The 14,403-nt window shown below is 37.6% G+C and overlaps 1 protein-coding gene across 4 annotated transcripts in view; it reads left to right on the top strand.

Annotated features, from left to right (window-relative positions):
* Positions 1-2,488: 2,488 nt before the first annotated feature.
* The window catches only part of EED (embryonic ectoderm development), a 32,529-nt gene continuing 20,614 nt past the window's right edge, over positions 2,489-14,403 (top strand). Inside the window, exons 1-3 of one of the 4 annotated variants that reach the window (XM_043579995.1) lie at positions 2,489-5,056; positions 9,774-9,926; positions 12,218-12,310. In XM_043579995.1, the coding sequence (XP_043435930.1) occupies positions 4,943-5,056; positions 9,774-9,926; positions 12,218-12,310 (360 nt within the window). In that variant the 5' untranslated portion in view covers positions 2,489-4,942. The remainder of the gene's footprint in view (positions 5,057-9,773; positions 9,927-12,217; positions 12,311-14,403) is intronic. The other 3 variants (XM_043579994.1, XM_043579997.1, XM_043579998.1) reach the window with 3 other exon arrangements.

Raw genomic sequence — 14,403 nt, 5'->3', positions numbered from 1 at the left:
TGACAGCAGCGAGCCCAATGTGGGGCTTGAACTCACGAACTACTTGATCATGACCTGAGCCAAAGTCGGATGCTCAACCAACTGAGCCACCCAGGTGCCCCTGCATGAGACTTTAAAAAAAATTTTTTTAATATTTATTTATTTTTGAGAGAGAGAGAGAGAGAGAGAATGAGTGGGAGAGGGGCAGAGAGAGAGAGAGACAGAATCCAAAGCAGGCTTCAGGATCTGAGCTGTCAGCACAGAGCCCGACATGGGGCTCAAACCCACAAACTGTAAGATCGTGACCTGAGCTAAAGTCAGTTGCTTTACTGACTGAACCACCCCAGGAGCCCCTGCATGAGATATTTTTTAATGCTGGAAGCATATTCAGCTTTTTGAAGGCAGGGACTGTGTCTTATTTTCCCTTTTTAGCCGCCCCCCCCCGCCCCGCCCATATAATTACCTTAATGCTTTGCACATAAATGGCATTCAGTAAATTCCTCCTGATTGATTTTAAAATGTTCAAAGAAGCCATATGATGTTCTGTTCATAGAAAACTGGATCTGCAAGGCTATGATTACAGAGTGCATGAGTGATGATGAACAGCTGCTATTTATGAAGCAGAAGAGACAAAAAAAATGTTGAATGAATGAGAAATAGACTTCAATTGAAATGGGAAGGATTTAATTTAGCTTTTGAAACTCATTTCCTGAGTTGAAGCTTACATGATACTATAAAACAATAGGAAGGGAGGCTGTAAAGTTTCTTTTCTTTATAAATAAATGATCTTTATAAGTTTTTCAAGATGGATCAACCACTTATTTGAAGTCTAACGGGTATTTCTGTGTAGTATTCCCCAAAGTCTAATATGAAATAGATTTTTTTTTAAGTAGGGTTTTTGGTGTATAGGGGATAATTTTAAAGAAAAGTTACAAAGATAGTATTGAGACTTCCTGTATACCCTTCACTCGGTTTCCCTCATTTTTAACATTTATATTACCATGGCACATTTGTCAAAATTTAAAAAACTAAAATAAGTCTGTAACCATTAACTAAACTCCAGACTTCATTTGGATTCCCTTGTTTCTCCAGTTATGTTTTCTTTCTGTCTCAAGTTAGGTAGCTTTCTTTGATAGTGTATAGAAGATTATGTGGTCTAAAGACCAAGCACCTGAGTAGAATTACATAAATCTAGAGCTGCCTGGGTTTATCACCTTGAGGCAAAAGCGCTTTGGCTTTCCAACCAATCAGACCTAAATATGATCCTTAGCTTTGCCATTTTGTTTAAAAAAAAATTTTTTTTTAATATTTATTTATTTTTGAGAGAGAAAGAGCGCAAGTGGGGAAGGGGCAGAGAGAGAGAGAGAAACACACACACACACACACACACACACACACAGAATTTGAAGCAGGCTCCAGGGTCTGAGTTGTCAGCACAGAGCCCAACACTGGGCCTGAAATCACAGACCTCAAGATCATGACCTGAGCCTTAGTCGGATGCTTAACCAATTGAGCCACTGGGGCACCCCAGCTTTGCCATGTTGAAGAGCTGTGTGTCTTTGGGCAAATTGTTTAATTACACTAAATCATAGTTTCCACATTTGTAAAACTGTGGGTGGTAAGACTTAAACTGTAATGGTTTCTGAAATCCCTCACAGTAATTTGGTGTTGAAAATTTATTGTTTTTAATAGGTAATTAGTCTTTTGTGTTTATTAAATTAATGCCATAGAGATAGCACTCCAAATAAGACACCTATGATATTTTATATGTGTTAGATTAGTGACAAAGACTCTCCTCTTGACCAAATTGTATGTGGCTCCTCTGGGCCCTCTTCTCAATAGGCCTTATCCTTGGGTCCTGTCTTTGGTGTCCCTAGTCCAGTTGTAGCAAGAATCCTAAATCAGTTTAGAGAGAATCCCCACCCTTGATAGCTGATCAAATTCTTATTCCCCACTCTGGATATCTGATCATCCTGGCAAGTCAGTTTACAAAGAATCCTCCTACCCTGGATGTTTCCTCTTACTAAGTTTCTGTCCATCCCCTACCCACCCACAGGGGAGGAAACGTTCCCTCTACCCTCCTGGGTTGGATAGCTGAGTCTAGGAAATAAACTGACAACAGACAGATTAACAGGAGAAAAGGTATACACGTTTATTAACTTTTAATACAACATGCACAGGGCATCACAGGGGGAAAAAAGCGAATACCCCAAAAAGCAGTGAGATTTGAGTTTATACCATCTCCACAGGGGAAGGAGTTGGGAGATGTATGTCACACAGGGAAAAGTAAATGATTTTTTGGAAAGATGAATAGGTCATTAGAATATATGGGAGCTATGATAGTTTGTGACAAAGTATGTCTGGGTGTGGTGTGACTTCTAGTCTTTTCTGTGATAAGTCAGTCTTCTCTGGTTGATGAAACTCCTGGGGAGGGGATTTATAACAGTTGAGCTCCTTTTGGAGGATCTGTCTTCAGGCAGATAAGAAGAGTTTAGAGGAAGCCTTTTTTTTTTTTCCCAAGTGCATTTAGCTCAAAATCACCAATATACCAAAGCAGCATATTGTGGATGGCAAGTCCTAAACTCCTTCACCTCCAACTCTGCTCCTTGATTATAAGTCCTCACTTGTCCTTGCTGTGTTTCAGAGTTGAGCCCTCTTTCCTATTGCAACAGTCTTGACACCTATTATAATAATCCTGAATAAAGTTCACTACTATTTTAACAAGTGTCAAAATGATTTTTTAACATCAGTAATGAGCTTTAACTAATTTCCATTTATTATCCCTGACCCATAAAAAATTAAAATAATTAAAATATCCTTGCAAGTTGTAACAAAACTCTTTAAAAGTATTTTTGCGTTGTTACAGATAACATGCATGCTTAGAGGCATTTTCTTTCCATATATGTCCTTTATTCAAATGTTCAGCAACTTCCCTCATTTTATGATCAGAATTTGACTCCCACTTCCCAGCTCCTACTGATCCCAGACACATAGAGTAATTTGGATTGGAAATGTTTTAGTTGATTAGTCTTTAACTGTAGAGCAAAGTTTCACAATCTTTTCAACAGACAGGGGAAGTTTGTCTCTGCCCATGAAAATGTCATACCAAAGCACATCTTACTTTCTCAGTGGCTGACTCCATACAAGTGTCATCTCTTTCTCACCAATTGATAAGTAATTAGTAGTGCCTGGTACATTAGAAGAATTCAGCAAATGACTGCAATTACTATTATTATTAAGACCTGAACTTTAATTTTTTTCAGCTTATTTTTCCTAAATCTTCACTGCAAAAACCTTATTCTGCCCTTTGCCTTACCTTACCTTACTTTTTATCATTCTTAACTCCGTTCCCAAAAGGAAAAGTGACTTTGCAAGCTGCAGATAATGAAACTGATATTCTCTCTTAAGGAATCATGCAAAAATAATTCAAGTACACAAGAATTTTATGGATGGGACACTCTATTCAGGTTATCCACTGGATGATGTAATGAGTTATAAGAGAGAAAAAATATGTATTATTAAGTAGGTGCTCAAGAAGTGTCAGGTCCCTTCCAATTTCCTCAGTTTTATAGATGAGGGCAATGAGGCCCAGAAAGAGAAGTAGTCACAACTAAGAGCTACCAAAAAGGGGGCTGAGGGTCTGGCTTTTATTTCTTGTCCTGGCCCTCCTTTTCCTGATTTGATTATGTGACTTAATGAACCATCTAACAAATCCACAAGGTTCGCCAATGTATATGACACATGTCAAGAGCCCAGATACACTAACACTTATTGGAAACAAACATTTTGGTCAAGTATACCAGTTATGTTGCCTTTCCCTAAAATTTTATCTGGTATGTCTCCAAATTTTGTCTGTTAAGTATCACAGCCTTATACATAGTTGGAGATAACTACTTATTTTCAGACCTTCACAATTTTTTTAACAGTTAAAATGAGCCCTTTAGGCTATAACTCATTGGAGTCTAGAATCATAATTACAGGATATTCCTAAATTAAACGATACCCAATGTTGGTACCAATTGGGTGAGAAGAATCACTGATTGAAATAAGTATTCATCATATTAAATATTCATCAAGACTTTAGGAAGCATCCAGACACTATGACTTTGTCGTTCTTCGAAATCCATCCTGGACTATAGGAACCCGGTGGAAGACTACCTGGTTCAGCAAACAAGATTTCGAAGAGGAGGGGCCCGAGTAGGCGGGTCTGGACAACCCAGCGCGAGAATACGCCCCAGCGCATGCGCACCTCTTAGCGGGTAACTTCCATTTGTTAGATGGGGGAGACAAGTGAGAGGCTCTCTACAGTTTTCCAACTCCTAATGACAACCAAAAGCTAGAGCTTCAACAGTTCCATGAATAACGTGAGAGAGTTGTCCTCCGAACTCAAGATTAAGGACGCTTGGCATATGCCGCTAAAGCAAGAGGTGACTTCTCGTATCTTCCCCCATCCCCTGGAACATTGGTGGTCTAGTCCATTCCACAGACTTTCGAGTCCTTGCAGCGGGTCGGGGATCGAAGGATTGGGCCGATTGCGGCTGAAACGTCTTTGGAAGGAGGAAGGGGGTGAGGGGGCATCCCTTTGAGTTCCGCTCCTCCTTTTTCGAGGCGGCAGTAGGGAAAGGGGACGTACGAAATACTGCTCTCGAAAGCTAACGGATCTTCACCTCTCCGTGCAAACTGCCGGGAGGGCGGCGGGAAAAGGGCAAGACGGGAGCAGGGAAAGGGAAAGAGCCAGGAAGCTGCGCGGGAGGGCGCGCACGCGCGCCCCTTTTTCAGCAGTGTGGCGGGGTCGCACGCACGCCCGCCTCGGCGGCTGGGCGCGGTTTGCGACAGTGGGGGGAGCGGTGGAGGTGGCGGCGGCAGTGGCAACTTTGCGGCAGGCTCCGGCCGGGCTTGCTTGACGGCGGTGTGGCGGAGGCCCCGCCCTAGGCGGCAGGAACCTGGAGGGAGGCGGAGGAATATGTCCGAGAGGGAAGTGTCGACAGCGCCGGCGGGAACAGACATGCCTGCGGCCAAGAAGCAGAAGCTGAGCAGCGACGAGAACAGCAACCCCGACCTCTCTGGAGACGAGAATGTGAGTGCAGCCCAGTTCCGTGTGGACGGAACTCTGGAATGAAAGTTTTAAATTCTTTTTAAACTGTCGGTGCGGGGGCGGGCGGGCTGCTTTGGGGGGGGAGGGAGAGGTGTCACCCGCAGGAAAACGCGGGCGTGGAGGAGAAAATCGAACTTGTCTCTATGGGGATTTTGAGCAGGGGCCGAGAGCAAGCAGAAACTTGGCGAAGGAGAGTGGTTTAAGAGAGCGTGGTGGGAGGAGGGTCTGAAGGGGTCTGCTCTGAGATCCTTTTGCGTGGTTGGGCAGTGTTTGGGCCTTCGGGAGATTTGGGGAGAGTGCGGATCTGAGATTCCAGTAGTTTAAAAGGCAAGTTAGAGTTTTTTCTGAGAAAGTTGGAAGGAGGAGCCAGAGTGTGTTAGTGACTTTTTAAGAGGAGTTTGGGGATTGTGTCACTTTCTTGACCCTTACGTGCTGTTCAGGATGGGAAGAGTAGATAGATCTTCGTTTTAAGGGCTTTGGGTGACTCTTCTAAAGGTGGGATTTTATGTCTACTTCTGTCTTGTGGATGGGAATGGGGTGTGCCTGACAGGCGGCTTTTCTTCCGGAGGAGCAGAATTGAGAGGGTCGTCTTCTGAGTCGGAGAGGGAAATCACCGTTGAAGTACTAAGAGTCGATTACTGTTCTGAAAATTTTTACTGAAATAAAGGGGACGACCTGGAAGATTTTAGGTAACAGTGGTAAAGGCAGATGTTTTTAGGTGTGGGCCAATGGCTTCGCAAGTGCAAGGTATTTTGGAATCAGACTTTTGTTTAAGCTCTGAAATGGATCTCCATAATCGTCTAGTGTTTAGGTAAGTCGCCAGTAATAACTAAAGTGACATTAATTTTAAGTTTATATCCAATACGATCAGCAAAATGTCTTGACAATTCAAAGGTATTACTGCATAGTGTGAACCTCCTTTTCATAATACATGGCAATAGAATCTGAATATATTTTTTAAATCTTTAAAGTGTTATAGGAGCGTGATGTAAATTCTTCATTTTCTCGTCCTTTTGGCTAGTTTTAGGAATAAACGCTATGTTACACACCCCGTTCCTAAATTCTACATCATTACATCACCGACTGAAGGATATGTATGGCATGGGGTCATTACCGAAAGTTTCACTCGAGATGGGAAAGAATTATTTTTGCAGATAGAAGAAAGATGTTTGGGGAATTGTTAGTTCTAACTTAAAGTTTCTAGAAAGTTTAGGTGTTGAATGTTACCTCAAATCTTTTTCCTATTTGTGCTTCTCAGTCTTATATATTACTTTCTAACATTGTTGACCTTCTTCATTCTAGTCCTTGGAACCTGTTTTATTTCTGCTTTTTAAAAAGTGTTTTCTGGGCAGATTAGGTTAGGAGTACAGATTGGATCCACATGTTAAGTTAAAATTTCCAAATCTACTCCTTACTGGGTGCTTGACCTTGAGCAAGGTACTTGGTCTGGTTTCATCAGTTTCTTAGAAATGGGATTAATAATGGCCTTTACCTCAAGGAGTATTTGTGAGGACTAAAAGAGGTAATACAGGTGAAGTGATGAAAAGAGTGCCTGCCCCATAAGTACTATACAAGTGTTAGTTACTGTGAAGACTTAATGCTTCTGGCCCTTGTGCATACTAATCAAGTAGAACTGTAATGAAAATGCCAATAATCTAGACTGAGGAAAAGTTCAGGGAACAAAATAAATTGCAGGTTTTTGTTTTTGTTTTGTTTTTGGTAGACCCTTAAGGAGGATATATTTTTTGCATTCTAAAGCTGCTTAGAACCAAACAATGGAGTAAGCCTTTGTTTTGGTTCCCTGATTTGGGTAGGGACTTTAAACCTTTTTTGTGCGTTGGAACACTTCAATGAATCCTGGGTAGTCTTCTCAGAACAACATTTTAAATGTATAAAATACAATATATAAGATTATGAACAAAGTAATAAAATTATGAAATACCTTAAAAAATATTTTCAAAACAAATTTAAGATTTTTTTCATAAATTAAGTCCTTTAATATAAAGTGTTTAAAGAAAGTGCTTCTTTATTAGCACATTAAGTAACTAGATCTGGAAAGGTGTCTGGTAGTAATGATGGGCATAGGCAATTTTTTTGAGATCTGCAACTACTAGCATATGATATAAAAATACTTGATTTCCACTGATGAGAAAGTCACAGCTACAGCAGTATGTTACCTTCATTTAATAGAAGAAAGTGCTAAATTTCAGTTAAAGATGGTGAACATTAAGCGGGTTTGTTTTGCCATTTAGGTTCAGACACCCTCTGAATTCCACCCAAGGACCTCAGATGTAGGACATAAGTTAGGGGGAAGCAATAAGGAAAAGCAGTAGAGAACTCTGTAGAAAAATTAGTTCAGAAAAAGCTAACAGGGGCAGTGGTCTTAACTCTTTGGAAACCAAATAGCGAAGAGAAGGCCAAAAGGAAGTGAGGAAAGAATGTGGTGTTTTTGAGTTGGAGTTAAGGTAACCTGAGCAAATACTACTGTGAATGTGAATCAGAGAATTGAAAAGGACATATTTTAAGTATATATGTATATGCCATTTTATTGAATTGTTAAAGGTCTTATGACTGCAGAGTATGTAACTTTTAGAAGAGTACTAATGGTTGCCTAGCAGAGGGCTAAATCTGGAGACTTATCCTTTGCTTAAGCAACCTGTGGCAAGATTAAGGGACAAATTACTATCCCTGTTTTCTTGTTGGGCAAATGAAGATGGTAGTGCCATATCATCATTCTGTACTTTGAGGAGGGGCCAAAGTGGAAATCATCCTATACACAGATACTCAGCAAAGGTTTGATTTTAATTTAAAGATAAAATTAAAGCATTGCAACTTGCATTTCCATTTGATTCCTTTGTGATTTTCCTTTGGGAGGAGGTGGGTAAGTTAAGTGGTCAGTTAAAAAAACAAAACAGGGTTTTGTGTGGTTTCTTGATTAGCGGTTGAAATTTGGGCCAGAATGTAAAGAAGCTGGTGAGTAAATGTCAGTTTTATTATTTCATTTCTCCAGTGTTAAAAGACAGTTTCCATAAAAACGGTAAGTGAAACATAATTTTCATTTTACTCATATGAGAGAACTGGGCAAGTGTAAGTCAGACAGTATACATTAAAGGAATGTAGAGGTGAAATTGCAAATGGAGACAAAAGTTTTTTTCCAGAGTAGAAGGGAAGATATTTTGAGCCTTTACCTTTGGAGACAGAATTTACAGGAGTGTAAGTTAGTTACCCACAATAAAAAATGAGTTGTGAGGTTTAAAGGCAATGAAGAGGGCTAGAATATGATAACCTGGAAAGGTGCTATAGATAATGCATAGTTTTCCACTGAAAAACGGTTACATTCTGCACTAGATGGTAACTCTGAAACTGTGAAGAGGGGGAGAAATAGAGATATAAACCATGATTTCAGCCTGGGAACTGAACTTAAAAGTTTACATTTTTTATCTGATTATATTTACATTAAAATTAAAATTCCAACTATTGAGCACCTGTTATGTACCATCTATCTAGTCTTTTCATCCAATTCAGTATATTCCAGAATAATTAGTGTATTTTTAAAAAGGTAGGAACCATTTGAAGTTTTGACGACTACCCCCAAGAACAATTGTATAAAACCATACTGTTTTTAGGTGAGTTTGTATGGTATGAATTTTTTATATGCTTTTTGACACTCCAGTTAATTTTTACCCTTTTGTAAATATAACACCAGGTTTAGGAAGCAATCATTTAGAAATAGCCCCTAAGGCAGTGTTTCCTAGACTTGTTCTAATAGATGTTAACAGGCACTCTGCAAAAACAGCCTTTCTGTGGAATGAATTTAGGAGCTGTTGCCCTAAGGCAATAGGTTTAAATAAATCTCTTTATTCCAAAGAACATACTGGAATATGTAATCAAAGGAGGTAGTTAAATCTTAGATTAGAGGGCCATGAATGTATTTTGTGCACTGGAGATAGGGTATAAATTAAGTGAATTTTCATGGTTTCCTGCAGTCATTTCTACATTCGGAATGATTTTACTTTAATTATAGAGAGTTTCTGGAGTTCTATATATCATTATTACATAAGCGCTGTGAGGCAAATGTCACTTGTAAATAGCACAGAATATGTAGGATTTTATAAAGATTCTAAATGGTTTGTGTTATAATTAAGCGGAATTTGAATAACAGGATTTTCAAAAACTACATCTAAAATAAGAGGCATCAATACTCCATCATCCTCAAAGGGCTACCAACCCCCGTGCTCCAAACAGAGCAGCGGTCAAATAAATTATGAAAACATGTAACATGTAGTTCAGTCAGATTTAGGAGTCACAGCTTGTTTTGAATCCCAGCAACCCTAGTAGCAAGAGACCTCTTAGGATCTCTAAACAACACTTTCTTATCTAACAGTACCTTCTGTGAAGAGCTGTAAAGATGAAATGAGCCAGTGTATTAAGGTGGCTGGCACAGACCAATGCTTTGTTATTTAAAGGCAGTATTATTCTCATTATTCTGATTAGCTTTTTTGTTTAGATTGTTGCTGAAATCCACAAATCCTAAAGCGTAGCTAGTTTCCTTTATATCCTTATTTGGAGACAGGAATAAATTTTTGCATTTCTTACAGAATTTATTAATCACTGCTTTTAGGTCAATGAGCAGCTACCCTGTCATTTGCTGCTACAGTATTGCTGTTTCACGTAATTTTTCCCAATTTACTGCTTACAGGATGATGCTGTCAGTATAGAAAGTGGTACAAACACTGAACGCCCTGATACACCTACAAATACACCAAATGCTCCTGGAAGGAAAAGTTGGGGGAAGGGAAAATGGAAGTCAAAGAAATGCAAATATTCTTTCAAGTGTGTAAATAGTCTCAAGGTATGTGCTGAAAGACAGATCCTGTGGACTGAATGCTAGGCTTCAGAATTATTTCTCAGTGATAAACATTTTATGCTCAGGGTACTTTGTCAAGTTTAAAATTAGAGTGCTGTGAAGGGGTTTTTTTTGTAGCGTAGACCGCATAGTTATTACAGTCCATTTGTTTAGCTTTTTTTGTTTTGTTTTAATTTAAATGGGTAATACCTAGTACTGCATACAGGGTTTTCTTTATTGTTTGTATTAAAAGATTTTGGGATATGTTATTCTTCACATTTTGTTAAAACTTTAAAAACATAAAGCCATTTCCTGATACCTGTTACTAAAAAGAACTGAATGTGACCCATTAACTTTCAGCACAAATTGAAACATGTTTTTCTGCAGGTTTTAAATATTTAATTCTTATCATTTGTCTTATTTGAAATTGTTTTCAAAGGAAAATGTGTAAATTAACTTTTTTGAATATTCAGTATTTGGGGAAAACAAGGTTTTGGAGTTATTTAAATTGCTGCTTCCTCAAAAGCATTTTTAGTTATAAAAAGGATTGATATTTATTTAAAATGTTTTCCTTTACATATTATTCTTTTTCTCTTTTTTAAATTTGGGAGTATTTTTCCTACACTGACAAAAATAAACATTGTATTATCTTTTACGTATGTAAGTTAGAATCTTTCTAAATATAAGAATATATTTTTAGGTAAAGTATTCGGAAAGCATAAGAAGTTATGTCTCTAGGGAAATTATTTTCTTGTCGGTGTAGCAATATACATGGCTCAGTGTGTCAAATTATATTCTCTTAGAAGGAGAGAAATTAATATACTTTTTAAAAAAGCAAAGTGTCCATTAATAGTTTTGTGTTAATATTTAATTATCTTAACCCATTTAATTATCTTAACCCAGATAATATATCTGGAAGGTGTTGGTTTTGACTTTTTAAATAATTTGATTAAATATTTCAGAAGCCTAAAGCTGTGGCTTTTCAAAGGATGGGAAATGAAAGTTGTTAACACTTTAAAAGTGAGTGTGAAAGTTAATGTTCAGTGCCAGGAGATTGGCAGTAAAATTCCAAGGCTGAAAAATAATTTTTGTGAACAAAAGTGAATACTGTTGACCCTTGAACAACTTAGAGATTGGGGTGCTGTCACCCCTTCCCCGTGCAGTTGAGAATCCAAGTTTAACTTTTGACTCCCCAAAAACCTAACCACTAATAATCCCTTGCTGACCAGAAGCCAATAACATACTTCACCAATAACATTGGTTATTGGTTGATCTTACCAATAACATAAAGTCGATTAACATGTATTTTGTATGTTATATGCTGCATTCTTACAGTAAAAATAAGCTAGAGAAAAGAAAATGTTACTAAGAAAATCACAAGGGGGGCACCTGGGTGGCTCAGTTGGTTAAGCGTCCGACTTCAGCTCAGGTCAAGATCTCGCTGTTCACGAGCTCAAGCCCCACATGTCGAGCCCCAGAGAGTTCACTAGTCTGAGCTGTCAGCACAGAGCCTGGAGCCTACTTTTGATTTTGTCTGTCTCCCTCTCTGCCCCTCCCCGTCTTGTGCTTTGTCTCTCTCTCTCTCAAAAATAAATTAAAACATTAAAAATACATAAAATAAAAATAAAATCTTTAAAAAAAAAAAAAGAAAATCACAAGGAAGAGAAAATACGTTTACAGTACTGTAATTATCCAAAAAAATCCGTGTTTAAGTGGACCTGTGTTGTTCAAGGGTTAACTGTATGTTTTTTGTGCGCCTCCTTATAGCTTCCTAGTAACTGAAGTTACAGTCTATTTTCACCCCTGGTCCCCAGTGTTCCAGTATTCTTGTTCATGATAAAACTCCATGGGATATTTTTCTTTTAGGACCCAAAATCAAGATTATTTAAAGTTGTTTCTATAGGAATAATAGAAAGCAATGATTTGAATGGAGTTTGATATGCTTTGCTTTACAAGGGAAAAATTAAACCTAATAAAGTTTAGTGAGTGTTAGAGAAGCTATATTAACTCTTAGTGTATTTGTTCATCTCCTATTTCAGAAACATAAATTACGTCCTAAGAGATTAAATGCATCTACAATAATTAACCCAGTTTAATTTTGATTCAGAAGAATATGATATAGTTTAAGTAAATAGAAGGCAAATCGTGTTAATTCATAGTTGAGTGCTTGTTACCTGACCTCTGACTTAAATAGTAGCCTACATTTTTGGAGGGGGGAGGGGTTATAAGGGAAAATGGTCAGTTCACCATTCTTTTGTTTCTAAATTATAGTAATTTTTCTTATGATTATTTTACAGGAAGATCATAATCAACCATTGTTTGGAGTACAATTTAACTGGCACAGTAAAGAAGGAGATCCATTAGTGTTTGCAACTGTAGGAAGCAACAGAGTGAGTGTTCAGGGGTCTGCTTGGCATTTGACTTGATTATTAGACTCTGGTATTATTATAATATTAAAGTGTGATGATTTTGAAGTAAATTTGGCATAGCTGGTTTGATGGTATTTATGTAAAAGTGAAGCGTTTTAGCGATTGTCAAAACTAGCTAAAATTGTTAAAACTAGTATTCATGATTGAAAATCCATGTTTATTTCATGTATTCCCAATTGTTCATGAAACAGGTTTCTGTTTATATTTTGTCTTCATAAATATTTTGTTTTGCATGGCTGAAAGAATTGACTTCTGTTTTTGGAAGTGATTTAACTAGTTTATCATTTAAGATACAAAGTCTGTAGTTTTCTTTTTTTAATATTTTTTTTAATGTTTACTTATCTTTGAGAGAGAGAGAGAGACAGTGCAAGCGGGAGAGGGGCAGAGAGAGAGGGAGACAGAATCTGAAGCAGGCTCCAGGCTTTGAGCTGTCAGCACAGAGCTCAACAGGGGTTCGAACTGACGAACCATGAGATCATAACCTGAGCTGAAGTCGCAGGCTGGAGGCTTAACTGACTGAGCCACCCAGATGCCCCCAAGGTCTGTAGTTTCTTAAAAATAAACTTAATTAGTGGCTCTCTAAACACAAAGCATATATCCAGTAGATTTGTATAATAGTTATTGAAAGTATTTTAACGATTTTCAATAAACATCTGTGTTAGATTTGTTTTTATTTAAGGAAGCCAAAAGTATCTTGAACTGAAAGAAGTATATGGAAGAAGCATGCTGGCACATTTTAACAAATACCATCATTTAACTTTTCAGTTAGACCAGGGATTCAACTGGTGGATAGCAATTTATTATTCTATTTAACTCTAAATAAATGGAGAACAGGAAGATTCCTTAGTGCTTTCCAGGGAGTCTCTGGAGTTATTAAATTGAAATCACCTCAAGGAAAAATTGTCCTCTTAACTTTGTATTAGCTAACATTCTGGGTATCCATTAATACTGTACTAGGAGTTAATGAGGAATAATGTAGAAATTTATTGTTGTATTTGGAAAAAGAAAAATGGAGGAAATAGATGAATTGGATATAGGTTGATAACAAATATAAGTCACTTCCTCTGCCTTTAGCCCAAGAGGTGAAGAGGAGTGAATCAGAGAGATGTTTTATACTTTGTTACTTTGAGTAAAAAAAATGTTACGGTTCTTTAGTAATTGTGCTAAGCTTCTTAGGCAATAAAAGAACATGATTTAATGCACACGGTTTTCTGTATTTGTTTTTTGTTAGTGTTGGTATTCTGTTCTCAAAGTTAACTTTATAACCAGGGACTGTCATCTCCATATTTTTGAAATGTCAGCATATTTCCAAATCACAGGAACACATATGCATCTATTCTGGGCTAGATCATTTTTTTCTAGATACCTATTTTCTAAAAAGTAAAATTTGACTTTAGGTAATTTCCTGGAAAACTTCCTTTAAGGAAGGTCTAATTACATTTAAGGCTCTGGTGCTTTACTAGGTTGTTGAAATTCTGAAAATTTGAAACTCGGCTACTACAGTTGATAACATAGGACAGCAGGGGTTTTTTTGGTGTTTAGCCAAATGTAGTTTGTGATATGTAGCCTGCCTATAGTTGTCTGGTTCCTAAGTTCTTTGAAAAAAAAATTTGTGGGGAAAGTGATGTGGTTTCAAGAAAAGATTAAGGTTATTTTTCCTAGTTGGGAGCATACTGCATTGATTAATTTGAATCTACTTTAAGTAAGACATCACTGTAAACCTAAGATTATACTTCACTAACTTGGCCATAATAATATGAGAATTAGTATAATTTGTGCTCCAGTATGCTATTTTAAATATTCCATGCATTCTAACAAAAAGTATCCCTGTTATCATTTAAAATGACATTGAAGGGAGTGCACCTGGGTGGCTCAGTTTCTTGAGCTCTGCACTAACAGCATGGGAGACTGCTTGGGATTTTGTCTCTCCCTCTCTTTCAGCCCCTCTCCCACTCACAATTAATCTCTCTCTCACTCAAATAAACACTTAAAAAAATGACATTGAATGCCATTACATAGTATATTGAATTATAAAAAGTTCTGTTTGGACTTCT

Source organism: Prionailurus bengalensis, chromosome D1, assembly GCF_016509475.1.
Source record: "Prionailurus bengalensis isolate Pbe53 chromosome D1, Fcat_Pben_1.1_paternal_pri, whole genome shotgun sequence".
NCBI classification, from domain to species: domain Eukaryota; kingdom Metazoa; phylum Chordata; class Mammalia; order Carnivora; family Felidae; genus Prionailurus; species Prionailurus bengalensis.
Note: the sequence above shows the minus strand (reverse complement) of the source record. Positions and strands in the feature narration are given on the sequence as shown.